The sequence below is a fragment of the Mastomys coucha genome, unplaced genomic scaffold (assembly GCF_008632895.1).
Source record: "Mastomys coucha isolate ucsf_1 unplaced genomic scaffold, UCSF_Mcou_1 pScaffold22, whole genome shotgun sequence".
NCBI classification, from domain to species: Eukaryota; Metazoa; Chordata; class Mammalia; order Rodentia; family Muridae; genus Mastomys; species Mastomys coucha.
This window is the reverse complement of record NW_022196905.1, coordinates 223,507,429-223,527,798: the sequence shown is the minus strand read 5'-3', so window position 1 is coordinate 223,527,798 and position 20,370 is coordinate 223,507,429. Positions and strand designations below refer to the sequence as shown.

The following is a 20,370-nucleotide window of genomic DNA, read 5'->3' as shown; positions in this document are numbered from 1 at the left end:
GAGGGAGGGAAACTGTGCTTAGAATGTATTGAAAAAAAACCTTTTGCTGGGCAGTGGTGGTGCACGACTTTAATCCCAGCACCTGGGAGGCAGAGGCAGGTGGATTTCTGAGTTCGAGGCCAGGCTGGTCTACAGAGTGAGTTCCAGGACAGCCAGGGTACAGAGAAACCCTGTCTCGAAAAAAAAAATGGAAAAAAACAAAACAAAACAAAACAAAAAAAACCTTTTAAGTATTTTTTTTTCATTTCATGTGTGGGTGTGTGCATGTGAATGAAGGTGACCATGGACCATAAAGGTCACTGGCATGGGACCCCTCAAGGGCTGGTGTTACAGCTGATGAGCCACCTAATACAGGTACTGGAAGCTAATCTCAAACCCTCTGGAAGAACAATTTATGTTCTTAATTAGAGCCATCTTTCCAGACTCAATATCTAAACAAACATCAGTACACACAAAACTCCCAGAAAGCACTATACTGTATCACCCAGAGGAGAGGCCCCTGTGAGGGGCCTAAGGCTGGGACCTGCTTCTGTTTCACTACCTCCTCCTGAATCTCCCAGATTCCTTGCCTAGATCTGACTCAAAGGCTGGGTTAGGAAAGACCCTGGGTCCAACTGGTTTTCTGATGCCATGTCCTGCACAGAACTATCCTCCGTGCTTCTTAGCCACATGAGAGCTGGCCAGCCATGTGAAGGCCTGTGTGGACAAAGGATGAAAGTGGGAAGAGCGGGAAGAGATGAGTGAGATGGGAAAGAACATGTGGTGATCCCAGTGGGGAGGTAACCTCTCGCCAGGGCCTGGGGTCAGGGTTGAGCTAGTGTGTGCTGATCTCCCTAGATCTCACAGTCTGTGTCCCCTCTTGAAAAGATAATGCACTGGATGAACTGAGTCTTGGTAGACGCTTTTAATGATTTTTGTGAGTGGTTACAGCAAGAGAAGGGGAGGCCTGCCCCTCCTCCAGGCAGGTCTAGCTGATTTCTTGCCATAGAACTGAGGCCAGAAAGGTACGTATTTCCATAGGCTGCAGTGTGACTGAGGTAGGGTCCAATGCGGAATGAGGAGGGTGGGAGACAGGATCTGGTGATTGGCAGAAGAAAACTCAGGCCTTGACACAACCGTACACACCCATCTTGCAACTCTGCCCAGGCTCTCACAACCAGACCTTTAAACCACTTCCCTATGCCTCCATACCACTTAAGATCCCCCAAAACTCTCTCAAACTCCTAGCCATTGCTCTCAAATCCCCAAAGACAATAGACACCATCCTTGAACCAGACATTGATGGAGATTAACTCATCCTGAAGACAAAATCCCAAGCCCCAAACTGCAGGTGCATTGCTGGCTTGCTGGACCCACTGCTCACTCTAAGCCTCTGTCCCACCCTGCCAGCCCCAGGCAGAATGCCTGTCAGGTCTTCACCAGTTTTTGTCATCCACTTGAGCCTAGAAGCCCTGGACAGGGGCTGGTTGGCTGCCAGTGTGGTCTCCTGCAGGTAGACTATAGTGAAGGTCTGGAACAGGTTCTGCAGGAAATGGATGGACCCAGCTGAGCTGACAAGCCCAGTTCTGGCTTGTCTGACAGTTTCTCAGCTCAACAGCCCCTCACCTTCAAGTTCAAGGTTACGGGGGAGCTCAAGTTGCGATTTGAATCTTCTTTCACAGCAAACTGGTGCTCCAAGCGCAGCAGCACCATCTTTGGACCCCAGCGGGCCAGTGTGAGCAGATGCACCTGTGGCGGTAGTTCCTGGCGAAGTCCAGAGAACTATGGAAAGAAGGGGGCAAAGTCATGGAGACTGGATTGGTCAGAACCTGGCTGGCTTGCAGGAAATGAAGCTTAATTCTGAATGGGAAGGGGCTTTGAGGCGGGAGCTGTTTCTTACAACAGGGTAGAGCTCACGACGGAAGGGGGTAAGACTTAGACTGAGGAGCTCTCACTCTTGAAAAGAGGGGCTTAGAAGGCATCACTCGGGTTCTCCCTTTCTGCCCGTCTCTCGCTGCCCCTCACCTGTGTTTTTGGTGCTGCCTGGGAATGATACGGACTGCTACCACCCAGAGCCAGCATCAGCTGAGGGGCCAGGACTTCCTGCTCCGCCAGCAGTCGGTGTCTTGCAGCCGCATCCCTAACAGAACTCAAAAGCACAAGGTGGCGCCCTCGAACCTTATCCCCTGTATCTGTCTCCAACAAGGGTTCCATCACTCCACGGCCATCATCTACCAACAGCCTTCGGTGCACCTGGGAGGAAGAGCGTCCAGCAAAGAGGGAGGAACTAGAAAGTGGTCTGGGTTCAGAAATTGGATACAGGCTTGCAGTAATTTCAACAGAAACTAAAGACTGAGTAAACAATGACTTAGGGTCAGTGGCTGTCAGGAGACTCTAGCGGAAGTGAGGCCCAATTGACAAGAGCCCAGGACAAAGAAAAGATTACGCGCCAAATAAGACAAGTCACAGGACAAGGCAAGGCTTGAAGAGGGATTGGGTGAGGAGGAGGAAAGTGGAACCTAGAAATGTAATTCCAAAGCCATGCATACTGATGCGGACCCTTAATCCCAACACAGGAAAGGCAGAGAAAGGAAAGAGGGTGGGACCAAGGCCACAAACAGAAAGTGGGTACCAACAAATGGCCTTCAAGCTTGGCTGGGTCTGAGTGGACCCTATGGGAGAAACTCAGCTTGGATGGAGCTCCTCTCTCACCATGAGCTCCAATGAGCCATTCTGCAGACTGCTGCCCCCCTGGGAGCGATCGGTCAACACGGTCAGCTGCATTTGCCCGTCCTAAGTATAAGGGGGACTGAGAATGTAGGGCCCCACTGGGAGCCCATCCTGCCCCAGGTATCTGGGGGATGCTTCCTAATCTGAGGCATGGCAGGGCAGGTACCGTGATGTAAATTCGAGTGTTGACAGGATAGTAGTTTCCAGCCACGGGTTCAGTCTGATTTAATGTCCAGGTGGGTCGGTAATTATCCCTGGGAAGAGGTGGGATGTGATCAGACCTGGGATTCTGCTTCTTCTTCATCCTCATACCATCACCAAATCCCCAATACACCACAGATTCCACCATGATGCCCTCTTCCCACCTCCTCTTCATGATCTCCCGGCCGTTGCTGTCCGTGAAGAACTGTCCCTTGGTTTTCATCGGGGTGTCAAAGCGGCTGATGACTTCCTTCCCCCAGTCATCCCTGTGCTCAATGGAAAGGTCACTTTGTGGGTCCCTCCTAAACACCACTCTGTGCCTGCCCCCCACTGCAGAGAGGCTGTGGGCACTTACTTCACTGGGATTGGTCCCACTGTCCACTCCAGCTCCAAATGGCGCTGATCTTTGTACAGGCGAATCACTTGAAAACACCAGGCTGAAAAATTCTGGTGTACTTCCTGCACCAAGGCCGTCTGTGGGCACACAGTGAGGGGGTGAGGGGCTAGGGTGTCAGCCATGTTGAAAATGCCGCATGAAGGCAATTCCACCAACATTCACCTCAGACTGACTCAATGGGATGTTCTCACGGCTTTCTATTTGGTGTGTTGTGTTGTGTTGTGCCGTGTCGTGTTGTGTTGTGTCGTGTTGTGTGTAGGATACATGCAGAGATCAAAGGACGCCTTGCAGGAACTTTGTCTCCTCTATACCCCGTGCATTCTAGAGACTGAACACAGCTGATCAGCCTTGGTGGAAAGCGAGCCACCTTACCAGCTCCTCCATCCCACCGCAGCCCCGCTACCCTAGGCTGGCCTCAAACCTGAGACACTCCTGCCTCAGCTACCCCAGTGTTGTTGTGCTGGTATGGACCCAGCTAGAACTCAGGCCTTTATTTCTATGCAAGTGATCTAAACTACATCCCAGGATAGAAACTCACTTCCTAGACCTTGGCGAACTCTAAGCAATTATACTCTGCCACCCACTTCACCTCCAGTTTCCAAATTTGATTCCAATTTGAACATGATGAAAGAGCCCTTTATACAAGTGACTTTCATCCATCAGCAGGGGGAGCCTGCGGTCTTACTCCCATATGTAAAGGAAAAGTCAAGCCAGGCGTGGTGGTGATGCACTCTTGTAACCCTGCTACTCTGGAGGCTGAGCAAGAGCAAGAGTTGTGAGGCCAGGCTCAGCTACATGGTAAAACCCTGTCTTGGGGACCAGAGAGATGCATCAGTGGGTAAAAGTGCTGCCAAGGTTGATGACCTGCATCCTACCCTAGGGACCCATGTGGTAGATTCACACAAACTGTCCTCTAACTCACACACACACACACACACACACACACACGCAATGTAATATTTAAAACAGCAAAAGATGATGAAATAGTTCCTACCCACACCTTACACGAGGCACATCCATTCGTTCCCAGGGTCCACATTCCCACTCCAACGCCCAGAACCCATTCATGGTTCCAGGCCACAAACCTTCACCAAACTGATCTGAGCCCAGTGGCTCACAGGCAGTGGTTTACGAGCACTGGGTCTGAAGATGTAGGCGCCAGAGGCCTGAGAACTCTTGTCGTCACCAACACTGGCATTGTACCTGCAAGCAGAGCAAGTGAGCATCAAGGAGAGACCTGCTGCTCCAGCAGCCCACCCGCAGCCCGCTCTGATACAGCCGCCCTTCCTCACCAAAAGAAGCTTTGGCTCACAGGCAGTGAGAGGTTCTGTTCCTTGTTTTCAATCTTCATCAAAAACCCTGTGCCAGAGTCAAATGTGGCCCGTATGTACTGGGTGGGGAAATGGAGCACAGATGTAAACAAGCATCTCCCCCAGCCTGTCCTGGAGTCGTCTTCCCTCACCCCATCCAATGCTGTGCCTGACCCAGTCAGTAAACGCTACTGTAAGAGTTGCTTCCACAAGGACTGAGCCTCTGTCTAGCCATTTCTCTACACACCAGGCCCTCTAGGACAGACAGCCCTTTGCAGAAGCCCTCACCTCTAGACTTAACAAGTCTACCCCACAGCAGCAGAGGCCAATGTGGTACCCAGAGTTGAGTGCACTCTTCCTGCTCCAGAGCTTGACCAATAATATATCAACTGACCCATAAGCCAAATGCCAGAATCCATAAGGCTTTCAGAGGAGCACAGAAATATTCTCATGTTGCAACAACAATCAGCTCAGTTGTCAGAGTGCTTGCTTAGCGTGTGCGATACCCTGAGACTGGGCCTAGGCACCCTACAAATCTGACATAGTGGTGCCTACCTACAATCCAACATGCATGAAGAAGATTGGGCCGGGCTACAGTGACCCACGCCTTTAATCCCAGCAATCGGGAGGCAGAGGCAGGCAGATTTCTGAGTTCGAGGCTAGCCTGGTCTACAGAGTGAGTTCCAGGACAGCCAGGGCTACACGGAGAAACCCTGTCTCAGGAAATTAAAAAGAAGAAGAAGACTGGGCATTCAATGTCACCTTAAGCTATGTACCAAGTTCAATGCCAGCCTGGGCTCTGTGAGACCCTGTCCTCCCCACCCCACTGCCCCAAAATATTTGTATTTCCTTTAGAATCTAAAGAAAAGGTGAATAGTAATAATGAACACATGATGAGACTTACATGGACATTATTTATCTTTACAAAAATATCATCATATAGTTTTTGTTTGGTGGCATGTCTGCACGTGTATACCTGTTTGTGTATGTTCACTCATGTGCATGCATGATGTCAGAGGCTAAAGATGGCTGGGTGTCAATGGTTTACTACCCACTTATTTTTAAATGACTTATTTATTTTTATTTTATGTGCACTGCTATTTTGCTTACTTGTATGTCTGTGTGAGGGTGTTGGATCTCCTGGAACAAGAGTCACAGACAGGTGTGAGCTCCCAAGTCAGAGCTAGGAATTGAACCTGGGTCCTCTAAGAGAGCAGCAAGTGTTCTTAACCACTGAGCCATCTCTCCAGCCCCTTTTATTTTTTTTTTTTTTTTTTTTTGAGCCAAGTTTACATTATGTAGCTCTAGCTAGCCTGAACTCACTATGTAGACCAGGCTATGTAGACCTTGTGTTTTTGAGACAGAGTTCTCAGTGAACCTGGAGTTCACCAACCCCTGGGCCAGCAAGCCCCACCAATCCTAACTCTGCCTTCAAAGTACCAGATTTATAGACACACCATACCATACCAAGGTCCACATCACCTGATACAATTTTTAGTATATTTTATGAAGGAAGGAGCCTACAAAGGCAATATACCAAGTCTCAGGACAATCTCCTTTATTTATTTCACTTACCTGGGTTTTAGGTGTTTTTTATTTTTTGTTTGTTTGTTTGTTTTGTTTTGTTTTTTGAGCCAGGGTCTCACTACGAAGCACTGGCTGTCCTAGAATTCACTATGTAAACCAGGCTGGTCTTGAACTCACAGAGATCTACTGGCCTCTATCTCTCACGTGCTGTGATTAAAGGCATGTGCCACTACACCTAATCAGGATTTTCTTTCTTTTCTTTCTTTTAAGATTAACTTTTAAGAGAGAGAGAGAGAGAGAGAGAGAGAGAGAGAGAGAGAGAGAGAGGGAGAGAGTGTGTGTGTGAGTTTGGGTAGGTATGTGTACATGATTGCAAGTGCCTGCAAGGCCACAGGCGCTGTGCTCCCTAGAGTTGGAGTTACAGGCACACTGTGACCTGCTGGACCTAGGCACTGGGAACCAAACTTGAGTTCTTTGCAAGAGCAGTGTTTGCTCTTAACCAGCTGAGCGCTCTCCAGCTGTGCTGGGTAGTTGTTATGTCATCTTGACACAAAGCTACAGTCACCTGACAGGAGGGAACATCAACTGAGAAAATGCCTCTATAAGATAAAAGGGCTATAGGCAAGCCTCAAGAACACTGTCTAAATTAGTGATTGATGGGACAAGGCCCAGCCCGATGTGGGTGGAGCCACCCCTGGGCTAGTGGTTCTAGATTCTACAATAAAGCAGGCTGAGCGAGCCTTGAAGAGCAAGCCAGTCGTCAGCACTCCTTTGTAGCCCCTGCATCAGCTCCTGCCACAAAGACCCTGCCACACGTGACATTCTGCCCTGACTTCCCTCAGTGATGGGTTGTCACCTGGACATGTAAGCAGAATAAACCATTCCCTCCCCAATTTGGTCATAGTATTTTATCACAGCAGTAAAAACCTTAAGACACCAGCTCTTGATGTATCTGTTTTGTGAGGTGCTGGAATTGAACTCAGGGCCTCACAGATGTTAGGCAAGGGCTCTGTCACTGCTGTGTAATCCCAGCCTTCAACTGTCTCCTTACTAAAGAAGCCTTCCCTGACCCTCCAACCCCTACCTGCCATGGGCTCTGACCTTATCAATCTCATGGTTACACTAGAGATTTACACAGCTGCTCCAGAAAGAAAACAGAGGCTCAAAAGTCACCCTCCTCACTAAAGAACACATAATCAGGACAGACGACTAGAAACCAGGGACCCAGAACCCACTGACCCAGAATTCAAGTCATTTTATAACACTTTAAATTTGTCACCAAGGCAAGGAAGGGGATCCAAGGAGAGTCTCACCTCATTTTCAATGACTAAGACACGGGACTTGGGTTTCCTGGGCCTGGACAGCAGGCTGGGGACCTGTTCATTACGGCCACTCATTTTGGTCACAGAGTAGGTGCTGAAGCCCAGGGCAGGCACTGAGGCTGGGAACAGCAGCTCCCATTGGTACGTCTTGCTGTAAGAGCTGGGAACTATCACCACCTGGAGTACAAGAATGTTAGTCAGGAAGACGCTTAGAAAACAAGTCCTGTGTGCAAGCATCAAGCTCAGACAGCCAGGGGTAGATGCAAGAAAACCAGGTGGGGGGGGCGGGGAGCATTTGCCTAGCACATTCCATACTTAGTTCCAGGAAGAAGAAGTAGAATGACAGCAAGCAGAAAGAGGAAGGGGAAGTTATATACAGAGAGGTAGGAGTCTGGGAGAAAAGAGGAAGCAGAGAAAGAGACGTGGTTAGAGGCTCAGGAAAGGAGACCTCCTGGGAAAAGGGAACTATCCCATAAACAGAAAATTTGCTGGGGAAACAGTGAGGTGACCCAAACCTACAATCTTAACACTCAGAGGGCTGAGGTAGGAAGATCATAAACTGGAGGCCAGCCTGGGCTACACAGTGAAAACCTATCTGAAGGAAGAAAGAGGAGGGAGTAGGGAGGAAATGGGAAGGAAGAAAGGAAGGAAGGAAGGGAAGAAGGAGGGAAGGAGGGAGGGAGGGGAACTTCCAAGGGGGACAGTTAGAAGGTTTGTCTCTTGTGAGAAGGAACTGTTATTAAGGAACAGACATGGAAGACTGTTCCTTAAAGAGGAAGAAGAAACTCGGGGAGATATCTACAAGACCTGGGAGAAATGCATTAGGGAGGATTCATTGTGCAGGCTCACATTACTGGAAACATTCTTATCATTAGGGTCCTTCACAAAGAAGTTGCCTTCGCTGACCGGCAGCCGAACCATCTGATCCACCTTTCGCCCCAGAGGGTTGTAAATAGTTACCCGGAACTGTGGCAGGAAAGGCATAGTCACAGCGGGCCTCCAAAACCACCCATCTAGGATAGCAACTTCCCACACAGTCCTTGCCCCCTGTGATGAACATCCCTGCACTCAATGCACTCAGAATGACCCACACACACACAAATAAATTACACAACCACTCCATCCTTTTCACTGCAGACACCATCTTCTGGGGTCCTGTCCCACTTGCCTCCCAGCCCTGACTCACGCGCTCTGACTTCTGGCTGACTGGGCAGATACTAATGTTGAGCTCACGACAGAATGAGAAGTTCTGTTTGTAATGGCTGAGTCCCGCCAGAGCGTTGCTCATGAGAACCTGGCAAGAATCACCAGAAGACCTGCACCAAGGTGTGTTACCCCAGGCAGCCTGGTCTTGCCCCTAACAAGGCTCCACCTCTCCTACCTATACCCAGCCCTCTCCCGTAGGCGCCACCCTTCTTTCCCAAGAATGACCTTCCCCTCTCCACCCCTTCAAGGTCTTTGAGGCCCGCTCAACACTATGGACTACGCCCCCTCCTGGTTCAAGGCCCGGCCCCTCAAACCTCACAGGGTCCCCAGGCTGCTGCCAGCTGCTTTGCGTAGTCATCTACAACATTCTGCTTTGCAGTACCACTGACAGCGTCATGGTGCTGGAGAACGGCCATTGCCTCCTCTGCCAACAGAACAAAAGTCAGATGCTGTCTCCCACAGAACTCTGAGCTCCACCACCAAGCAAGCACAGGCAAAAGGTCCGGTGCAAGCCAACAGGGTTCTAACTTCAATCCTACCTTCACCCACCCCATTCAGTCCACGGTCAACACTTACTAAGGGGTGCACTGTCTCCTAAGCCGTAGGGTCCCACGTTGGCTTTGGGACCCATCATTGCTTCCAGCTGGTTGCACACCTGAGGAGAAAGAGACATGTTAGGCAGCAGCTCCTCTGGGTTGCTGGGATCCCCACAGGCCCACACACCTGCAGGAAGTTGTAGCTGAGGCGCTCATAGCGCTTGAGGGCTGGCCTGCTGGAAAAATAGCCAGTCCAGAACATGTGGGGGCCATCGGCATAAGGAAAGAAGTCGTCCTCCTTCACTGTCCTGCACAGGAACATTGAGAGCAGTCACAAACCACAGAGCATACCAACCCCACCCCAAATTCCCCAGTCCCGAGTCCCAAATACCAGGTGAGATTAGCCTTGTTCAGCTCCCAGAGGTAACACGTAGGGGTGGAGTAGAGAACGTGGACCTTGCTCCCGTTTGCCTGCTGCTGGAGGAAGGTGTGTGTGAGCCTCGGGATCTGGACCTTCCCGGGGCCCACAGGAATCCAATAAATCAATCGAGACCTCTACATTTGTTGTTGTTGTTGTTGTTGTTGATTTTAAGATTTATTTGTGTATTTAATGTGTCTAGATGTTTTGCCTGCATGTGTGTCCATGCACCACCTGTGTGCCCGGCGCCCCAAAGACCAGAAAAGGATGTTGTAACCCATGAGACTGGAGTTACAAACGGCTGTGAGCTGCCATGTGGGTCCTCTGAAAGGATAGCCAGTCCTCTTAGCCTGTTTCTGGCCCCTAAAGACACTTGTTGAGTACAAAACAATGGTCAAACGTGGGCGTATGTCTTGGCCAAGACCAAACACTGTTGCACTTAAAAGGATTTCAGAAATAATCCTATTATCTTACTCAACTTTCTCTTTTCTTTTCTTTTCTTTTTTTTTTTACATGTTTTGATTGAGGCAGTCTCCCTGTGTTACCCAGCTGCCCGGCTGACCTACAATTTTTGAATCCAAGTGATCCTCCTGCCTCAGCCTCCCTTGTAGCTGGAACTACAGGTTTGGGCAACTTTATTATTTAAAACAGGGAGAGATTGGTGTATGTGGCTCAGTCAGTACACGCTTGTCTGGCTTGTACAAAGAAGGGTTTAACCCCCAGCACTCCGGCAATCCTCCCCCTCCAAGGGCACAGGCCCAGCAAAAGTTCAAGGTCATCCTCAGCTACATGGCAAGCAGAGGCCAGCCTGAGTTACAGGAAATCCTGTCTCTAAGAAAATTAATTAATTAAGGAAAAATTAAGTATGCCACTATAGGGTAGAAATTATTTTTTTAGCACTGTAAGGCAGAGAATTTCTTCCTTTTGGGTGGCACTGAAGATGGACAAAGAACCTTAAATTTGCCAAGCACATGCTCTGCCAATGAGTCACACCATCTTCATGGTGAGAAAGAAGCTCCCTTTCACCTGATGAGACGAAGAAACAAGTGTGTTGCTCTGTTCTTGCTGTATCCCCACTATACACACAAGAAACTCAACAAACAAGGTCGTCCTCAACCAGTGTGGGAGCCAAAAATTGATCTCTGTCCCGTGATGCCCCCAGACCAGAGGGAAATACTGCAATTTTTCCTTATTTATTTATTTATTTATTTTCTGGAAGTTGAACTAAGAGACTTACACGTACCTCTACTCCCAGCTTTTGTTTCAATTGTTTGGTTCAGTTTGGCTTTGAAGACATGGTCATATTAAATTGTCCAGGCTGCACTGGACTTGTGTGGCCAGATAGAAAATGAATTTATGATCCTCCTGCCTCAGCTATCTATCTTGTCTAGCTTCTTTCTCCAGTTTTTTATCCACACTTGGCTGAGTTTGTAGATGTGGAACCCAGATTCAGGGACACACCGTATACTTCCAACCAGACATCCTCAGTGATGATCCCCCATCACCTCAGCTTGGATTGCAGATACAACCTAAATCTAGGAAAGCCACCTTCTGAATTCCTGAGATAGAGTCACATGGCAGAGGGAAGGAGATGTCAGAGAAGCTAAAACTGCCCCAGAAGTAGCATTGCAGGTGAGAGTGGAAACATCTAGGAGCAGAGAGGAGGCTCTGCCTCTGCTGTGGAAAAGATTTCTAAGAAGCTACTGGTGCTAGTGTCTTTAGGTGCTTTTCTATTCAGCCAGTCCAAAGCAGCCCCATGCCCCACACCTGGGGTTAAATGGAAAACACATTCTTATAACACTTACGCCTTTAAAGAAACGAAAATTCCAAAATTGTCACTACAGATCACTTTGTATCCTTGGTTATGTAGCCTGATTATGTAGCCTGATATGCCCTGGAACTCATAGCAATCCTAAGGCCACAGCCTCCCGAGTGCTAGAACGGCAGGCACGTACCACCGTGTCTAGCTGTAGGTAGTATCTCAAAGAAGGAACAGGAGACCTTAGCCAGAAAGAATAATTATAAACTAACAGTACTGGGGATGCAGGTCAGTGGGGAGAGGCACTTGCCTCAAATACTCAAGGCCTGGGTTTGATCTCCAGCACTGCAGATAAACAGCAGCAGCATTGATATTCCAAGTTTGGTGGCACCTGCCTGCCTGCCATCCCAGCACTCAGATGGAGGCAGAAGGACTGAAGACTGGGAATTCAAGGTCATCCTTGCGCGTAGTTTAGTACAAGACCACCCTAAGTTACATGAGACCCTGACTAAAACCAAAATAATCATCATTACTAAAATGCATATGAACCCGGCACAAATCTGAACTGTACAAACGGACTCACCCAAACTCGCATTACTAGCTGTGTGAAGTGGGCCTAGAAAGAAAACTAAGACAGTGTGTACTTAAGAACATTTCTCAATATCACCAAGCAGTAAGTAGGTAACAAAACCAGGATTAGAAACCAGGGACTCCATTTTTAGAGTTGAGAAAGAGGCTGGCAAAAGAAGAGTTAATGGTAAGAGAAGGTGACACTGTGGCAGGCCTAGAACATGGTGTTTATAGGAAGTAAATGGTCAAGGTACCGAAGGCTTTCTAGGAGGCAGGGGTCTGGGGGAGGCTGAACAAAGACTTCTGGGAGGCCCTCGATGTAGTCACTGTTTTGGTGAGGCAGACCAGGGAGGGATGCGCAATGATGGTGGGGTGGAGGGTGCTGCATGGGTGATGAGGATACACTGATAGACAGGGATGTCTACCTAAAATGAAAGAGGGCACACAAGCTTCTGTATAGATGAAGAACAGTGACAAAACCACAGGCAGGCCATGGGAGAGGACACGCCCACTGGAGAGGACACACCCTCACTGTTTCATGTCTGATAGGTGGGACAATGACCAACCAAAGATGACCATGGACTGATCCCACAGAATCTGTGACTATATTAGTGAGGTAGCCAAAGAGAATTGGAGTGGGCTGGAGATCGCTCAGCAGTTAAGAGTTCTTGCTAGGGCCAGGCGGTGGTTGGCGCACGCCTTTAATCCCAGCACTTGGGAGGCAGAGGCAGGCGGATTTCTGAGTTCGAGGCCAGCCTGGTCTACAGAGTGAGTTCCAGGACAGCCAGGGCTACACAGAGAAACCCTGTCTCAAAAAAACCAAGAGTTCTTGCTATCTTACAGAAGATCTGGGTTCCATTTTCAGCAACTACAAAGAAGCTCACAACTGCCTATGATTCCAGTTCCAGGGGACCTGACTCCTACTTTTGGCCTCTGAGGCACACACATGTGGTACACAGACACACATGGAGGCAAAACACCCACACACATAAAATAAAACGTTTGAGTTTGTGTGATGACCACTGTGTGGTTACTATGTGATGACCACTGTGTGATGGTCACTGATGACAACTATGTGATGGACACTGTGTAATAAACAGTGTGTGAAGGTCACTGTGTGACTGACATTGTGATTACCACTGTGTGATGGTCACTATGTGATGGACACTGTGATGGACACTCTGAAATGGTCACTGTGTGATGGTCATTGTGTGATTGGCACTGTGATGACCACTGTGTGAGGGTCACTATATGATGGACACTGTGTGGTAGATGCTGTGTGATGGACACTCTGTAATGGACACTGTGTAATGGTATCTGTGTGATGACCAGGAGGCGCAAGCCTGCAGATCTCTGAGTTCAAGACCACCAGGAATACAGAGTGAGAGCTTGTCTTTTAAGGCCACCAGATGCTATTTCAGAGAACCCAGATTCCACATGACAGCTCACAGTTAGCTGTACAATTATCTGTAACTTCCAGGGATTCTGATGCCTTCTTCTGGACTCTGTAGCAGACATGTACATGGCACACAGATACATATGCAGACATAATACTCATACATATAAAATAGCTAAATAAATAACTTTTTTAGGGAAGAAAAAACAGGAGGAGGCAGGAAGGTGAGAAAGTAGAAGAGAAGGGAAGGGAACAGGAAACCAGGAACCGAAAAGCAGAAATAAGAACGAGGCTCAGGGCTGGAGAGATGGCTCAGAGGTTAAGAGCACTGACTGCTCTTCCAGAGGTCCTGAGTTCAAGTCCCAGCAACCACATGGTGGCTCACAACCACCTGTAATGAGATCTGACTCTGACGCCCTCTTCTGGTGTCTGAAGACAGCTACAGTGTACTTACATATAATAATAAATAAACAAATCTTTTAAAAAAAAAAAGAAAGAAAGAAAGAAAGAGGCTCATTGTGGTGCTGTGCACCTCTGGTTCCAGCACTAGGGAAGTAAAGGCAGGAAGATGAGGAGTTCATGGTTATCCTCAGCTATATATTGAGTTTGAGGTCAGTACAGTACAGGTTTGTTGACAGCCAGCCTAGCTGCAGGCTCAACCCTCAGAGGACTAAGACAGAGACCAACAGAGCAAGACACTAAACATTCTCCTCTGGCCTCGATGTACAAGCATGGCCATGCACACCTGCACTCACACCCATACTTCTAGAAAACTAAACTATGCTGGCTGTGTGGAGGTACACACCTTTAGTCTCAGACCTTAGGAGGTAGAAGCAGGGAGTTCGAGGATAGCCTAGTCTACACAGCGAGGTCCAGGGCAGCCAGGGCTACACTGGAAACCTTGTCTAAAAAAGAAAAAAAAAAAAACTAAAAAGGACTTTCTCTATTTTGGTTTTTGGTTTGTTTTTTTTTTTTTTTAAACAACAACAACAAAAAGGTGTGTTTGTGTGTGCGTGTGTGTGTTTGTGTGTGTGTGTGTGTGTGTGTGTGTGTGTGTGCGTGCGTCCTAAACTGGCCTCCAGCTCAAAGCAATCTTCAGGACCCCTAGGTCCTGAGGTTGTATTCCCATGCTTGACTATTTTCCCATAGTCACTCAACCATCTCAGGAATTGATTTTAGTGTCAAAAGGCAATTAACACACACAGAAGGCACACTGACCTGCGCGTTGACCAGGCTGATAAGTTTGTCCATGTTTTTGAACCACATGTTGGCATTCTCATAGTGGAAGTCTGAGCCCATGGTCATCACAGTGTGGTTGGTTCGGTAATACTTTTTCTGTAGATGAAAAGGCAACCCTCAGGCCAAGGTGTCCTGGACTGTCCCTGTGCCTAAGTGTGCAAAAACACATGTGGGGGCCTAGGGATGGAGCTCAGTGTGAGAATACTAGCCTAGCAAGCTGAAGACCGCAGGTTAGATTCCCCAATACAAGCATACAAGCAAACCACACACACACACACACACACACACACACACACACACACACACAAAGATGTATGGGCACTGTGATACACAGGAGCAGAAGGAAACATAAACATAACCAGTGAAGAGCTGGGGATGCAGCCCAGTTAGTAGAGTGCACATATCAAGGCCTGGCTTTGAGTCCCGGGCATGGTGGTGCATATCTTATTCTCAGCATTCAGGAAATGGCGGCAGAAGTTCAAAGCCAGCCTCACCTACATAGCAAGTTCAAAGCCAGCTTGGATTACTTAAGACTTTGTCGGAAAACAACAAAGCAGCCAGTAGTCGCTGAGGGTCCTCTACTCAGATGAAGCCAAAAGGCACTGAGCCACCCTCTCTCACCATTTTCCTCTCCCTCCTCCTTTTCCTTTTCAATGTTTACTTATGAGGCGAGGAGATATATGTTATAGTGTGCATGCTATTGCACCAGCTTGGAGGTTGGAGAACAACTTACAGGAGTCAGTGCTTTCGCTCCACCATGTGGGCTCTGGAAACTGAACTCAGGTTGTCAACCTTGGTCGCAAGCACCTTTATCCACTGAGCCATCTCACTGGCCCACTTCTTTGGTTTATTGGTTTTGATTTGAGACAGGGTATCACTATGTAGTCCTAGGTTGGCTTCAAGCTCACAGAGATCTAACTGCCTTCTCCCCAACCCCTACCCCTACCCCCAGGTACTGAGATTAAGTATACCACTATAGCTGGTCCCAGGTACTGAGATTAAGTATACCACTATAGCTGGTCCCGCTATCTTTTTTTTTAAGGTTTGTGTGTGTGTGTGTGTGTGTGTGTGTGTGTGTGTGTGTGTGTGTGTTTAAACATGCACTTGTCTATACACATGCACAAATCAGAAGAGTCTCAGATGCTCTACCACCATTCTCCACCTACTCCTTTGGGCAAAATCTCTCCTTGAATCTGGGACTTGCATTTTCTTCCATAGGCTGAAATCCAGTGCCCAGTGATCCTCCCGTCTCTATGTCCTCTTGGATCTAGAACTCTAAATAACTCCCACTCAGGAGCATATGGTTAATAAGCATAACTTATTATGTGAGTTCTGGTCTCTGAACTCTGATCCTCATACTTGAGCAGGAAGTGCCCTTAAGTACTGAGCTGTCTCTCTGGTCCCTTGTGTCCCCTGGAGGCATTCCCCTGGGCTTTGGGAAAGGGCAGGTGCCAGTGCCTGCATATTCTGGACTATCATCTGGAAATCTACATTACCTGGGAAGAGGCAAGCTTCAGGAAGTAATTGACCAACTTTTTTGCATTGAACTCAGGGCTGTGGGGATCATCCACCACGGGAGGGTCTGAACATAGCACATCCCAGCACAGGTCCTTCGGAGGGTTGTAATTATTGGGGAGCACACCTATAGACAAAACCAGACTCAGCACCCCAGATCTGTCCTGGGGTCAGAGCCCATCACCCACCCAGGATAGACTTCCAAATTTAAAAGGGCTGATACAAAAGGAACACACAGAGCCCTGCTCAAAAATCACTAAAAGTCCTAAGATAACTAAAGCACTTCACATCACACCAGGACTCTTCTGGGCTTGAGGTCGTGTATGACTTACTCTCCTACCCTCTTACCAGTAAACAGGTCAGCAGCCGGGGGCTTCAAGCTGTCACTGGCTCTCCACAGCTCCTCCATCCTCAGCTTTTTCTTCCGATTAAATTTATCTTGATAGTCAATGCGCCCAAGGAAGAAGCCATCAAAGCCCATCTGATAATGCAGAAGCAATGTAAGGCCTTCTTGTCCAGTTGGGAAAGGCCACACAGAGAAGGTATGCACAACTACAACTAAGTTTTTCAGGTTTGGAAAGATGGCTCAGTGGTTAAGATCTGCTCTTCCAGAGGACCAGGGTTCAGAACCCAGCATCCATATGGTAACTTGCAACCATCCATTACTTCAGTTCTGGGAGATCCTGTGTGGGCACTGCATGCATATGGTACACAGACATACATGCAAGCAAAATACCCATATATGTTAAATAATATTTTTAAGCTAGATTTTAATTTGTTTATTTTATGTATGTGAGTGTACTGTAGCTGTCTTCAGACACACAAGAGGGCATTGGATCCCATTACAGATGGTTGTGAATCACCATGTAGTTGCTGGGAATTGAACTCAGGACCTCTGAGAGAGCAGTCAGTGCTCTTAACCTCTGAGCCATCTCTCTAGCCCTAGATTTTTTTTTTTTTTTTTTTTTGAGATAGGATCTCATTGTATAGTCTGTGCTGACCTCTGGCTCACAGTCCTCCTGCACCAGCCTCCCAAATGCTGGCATTACAGGCAAGGGTCCCACAGAGCCCGGTTATCGGAGAAGCAGCTGCTGTTAAATCACAACCCGCTTCCACCTCCCTACTTATGTCTACAGTCTGAGGTGGGTTAGGTCAGCACAGACATGAAGCTGTTTTTAAAAGAAGGTATCGCCAACGGTCGCTGGGTTAGAGAGCTGCCTCAGCCCTAGCAGGCTAGTGGACTCCAAATTCAGATAAGGCCTCTTAAGAGAAAGGGCCAACAAAGCAGTTTAAACCTGTGGTGCCCTAGGACATAGACCAGTCAGGGCTTGAACTCAACTCACAAGAGTCAATTTCACCCAAGAGGTGGTGTCCCAGCAAGCCACAGTCTAGTCCCAGGGACTACTAGAGAAGGGCAGGATTTGGGCAGCTAAGGGCAGAGACAGAGTAGGTTAAGGGCAGGTCCAAAAGAGAACAGGGTGGCTGGCACCTGGGCAAACAGGGAAGCCTGTTCTCGAGAGTGGCCGAAAGGGTCAATATGCCAGGCCACACGGGGAAGTCCATCACTACCAAATGTGTCTTGCAGGAAGCGTAGCCCAAGTGTCATCTGGTCCACAATAGCACCATAGTGAGTGGTTGCCTCATCATTCATCACCCAGCCACCATTGACAAACTCCAGGCGCCCTGTTCAAATAAGGCAGGGGAAGAAGGGCAGCTGTTAGAAGTGGGGCCATCATGGGCAAGGCTAGGAAAACAGGCCATACTATACACCAAAGCCTGAAGAGGAAGGAAGTTTCCAAACCAGTGTACTTAGATCTGCATGGCTGACTTACTTCCCTGTGGAGCCACTGGAGGTGGGGCCTTGTGAGACAGGGTTCTCTACATGACAACAGACTCTCTAACCAGGTAGAACTATGGGTACAGCATGTGTACACTATGATATGATAAAAATCTCAGAGATGCCTGGTTGTCCAAGCCTTTCGTTCTAGCTCTAGGGAAGCAGGGAGGAAGGAGGATTTCCACAAGTTCAAGACCAGCCTAATCTAATAACAAATTCTAGACCAGGGAGGGCTATAGAATAAGAAACTGGCCCCAAAATAATAATAATAAATAATAAGGGTTACACAGAGAAACCCTGTCTCAAAAAGCCAAGAAAAAAAAATAGCAAGTAAATAAATAATAAGTAATCCAGGAGATCAAGTTTGCCAGAAGTACAAGCTGGACTCAGCTTCTTCTTCTCACTTCTTGGGGCAAGCTCACCCTGGCGCACGAGGTTCCGTACGATGTCCTGGGTAGCACTGGTCTGCTGCTTCCACCAAAGGGAAAAGAAGGCCATCTCCACATAAATGAAGCGACGGGCGGGATTCTCCAGTAAGGAGGAGAGTACTGAGTCTAGGATGTACTGAACAGATGCATGCTGAACATCATTCAGGACTGTGGGCATGAAGGTCAGGAGTCAATGCACTAGAAGACAGGCATTGGTACAGAGTCCAGAAACTCATTGTTCCCACCCCCAATGTCCAAGTCTGTGAAAAAAATTACAGAGGTCCCCGCCTCTCTACTCACTGCCATAATAGTATTGGTCCACTGTCTTCAGCCAGCCTACATCATCATGTGTATGAGGCAGCAGGTGCACATTGAGCATTCCTGGCTTCGTTGTGGGACATGTCTGCACAGAGACCCCCAAAACATTCCCTGTCAGTAACCTAGAGTTTTAGAGGCAGGCAGGTTGGGTGCTCTATGGTAGAACCCTTGCCTAGCATATTCAAGACCATAGGTTTGACTTCCACTATCACAAGCAGGCAGGGAGATGGTACAAGCACAGGCCTTAACTTTGGAGTGATCCAGAGAGGTCAAAAAGCTATAATGTGTCCCAGGAAGAACACACATAGTGCCCATATACTATTCTACGGATGCAATTCCCACTTTGCACAAACCCCATAGAGCAGATCACATACTTTAGGATGATAGCTTTTGCTGGGGTTAGCTAAGCATTCGCAGACAGCAGGCAACCACCCTGAGATATGGGGCAATATTAGCCCTAATGGTCAGACTAGGACACTGAGGCATGGTGCTGAGAAGTGACTTGCACAGGAAGGAGCCAGGAAGCTGAGAGTTCTGAAGGAAGATGAAGCTAGGGATGAGCAGCCCAGCTCACATCTCATACTTATACTCTGGAAAGAAAAGAAGGGGCACTTCCAGGTGATGTAGTCAGATTTGCAAGACAGGTTTTCCAGCCGAGCCACCCCAAATGGGTCTTGGGGTATGCAGTCACCAACAACTGGAACCATGCAAGCACAACCAGAGTTCTGCTTTCAAAAGGCTGCTCATCCTTCACCCGACCAACCAGTTAGGTGCATGCAAAGTACAAACAGGCCACTTGGAGTCACCAGGAGGTGAATACAACAATCACGTGCAGCCTTGTTTTCAGGCTCACGATGGACCTTTTCAGAAACCCAATGCATGCTCTTAATCCACACCGTTAGATCAACAGCAGTTTCTATGGTTCAGTGTCACCCACACCTCTAGTTTAACACTGCCCAAATACATTTCCGCCCCCGGGCCCCAGCTCACCTGGTAACCCGCGGCCCGAACGCCAGGCGCGGCTAGTAACAACCAAAAAAGAAAGTAAATAGACAGGACTGGCAAACTTAGGTTGCAGGAGCTCATCCAGAGCCACCCAGTGTTCCCGCCACCAGCACGGACACCAGAGGTGAGCGATCGGGTGCCCATAGTTCCGGCGACGCCGCTTCCGCGGCTTTCTCTACCCTAGCTAAACCCTAAGAATGCTCCGCCCCCAGAACCCGAACCACCAATCGGTGAGGAAGGGGGCAGGGCCTGGGCTATCAAGGATCTGTGACAGGCGACAGACTTTTGTACTGAGCACTGGGAAGTACTGAATCTGTCCCCAAACCATTCCACCCAGGGCTCTTTTGGCAGGAGACCTTAGCACTAAGACTTTTTGATATGCTTTTGTATGAGTGTGAGCGAAAGATTCGGCTTTCCCAGTGGACTTCAATGTTTCTTTTTTTTTTTTTTTTGGTTTTTTTCGAGACAGGGTTTCTCTGTATAGCCCTGGCTGTCCTGGAACTCACTCTGGAGACCAGGCTGGCCTCGAACTCAGAAACCCGCCTGCCTCTGCCTCCCAAGTGCTGGGATTAAAGGCGTGCGCCACCACCGCCCGGACTTCAATGTTTCTTAAGGAGCGAAAGTGTAGATGAGATTCTAGGGTACCCACTCTCATTAGGGTTGGGGTCCTGGAGGGA

General features: G+C 48.4%; 1 protein-coding gene across 2 annotated transcripts; it reads right to left on the bottom strand.

Annotated features, from left to right (window-relative positions):
- Positions 1-883: 883 nt before the first annotated feature.
- On the bottom strand, positions 884-19,899 carry Man2b1 (mannosidase alpha class 2B member 1). Of its 2 annotated transcripts, none has more exons than XM_031340634.1 (24): positions 19,679-19,899; positions 18,671-18,773; positions 18,365-18,538; positions 17,595-17,788; positions 16,454-16,586; positions 16,087-16,232; positions 14,570-14,686; positions 9,600-9,685; positions 9,396-9,516; positions 9,249-9,327; positions 8,987-9,096; positions 8,653-8,760; positions 8,316-8,432; positions 7,458-7,643; positions 4,600-4,697; positions 4,393-4,510; positions 3,266-3,384; positions 3,075-3,176; positions 2,876-2,963; positions 2,692-2,772; positions 2,005-2,232; positions 1,606-1,761; positions 1,420-1,522; positions 884-1,077 (listed from the first exon to the last, which is right to left on the bottom strand). In XM_031340634.1, exons 1-24 carry the CDS (start codon positions 19,835-19,837, stop codon positions 968-970), a joined length of 3,036 nt encoding a protein of 1,011 aa, XP_031196494.1. In that variant the 5' UTR covers positions 19,838-19,899; the 3' UTR covers positions 884-967. The 2 variants fall into 2 exon arrangements, with proteins under 2 accessions (XP_031196494.1, XP_031196495.1); XM_031340635.1 differs by having other exon boundaries at positions 9,600-9,682.
- Positions 19,900-20,370: the final 471 nt, after the last annotated feature.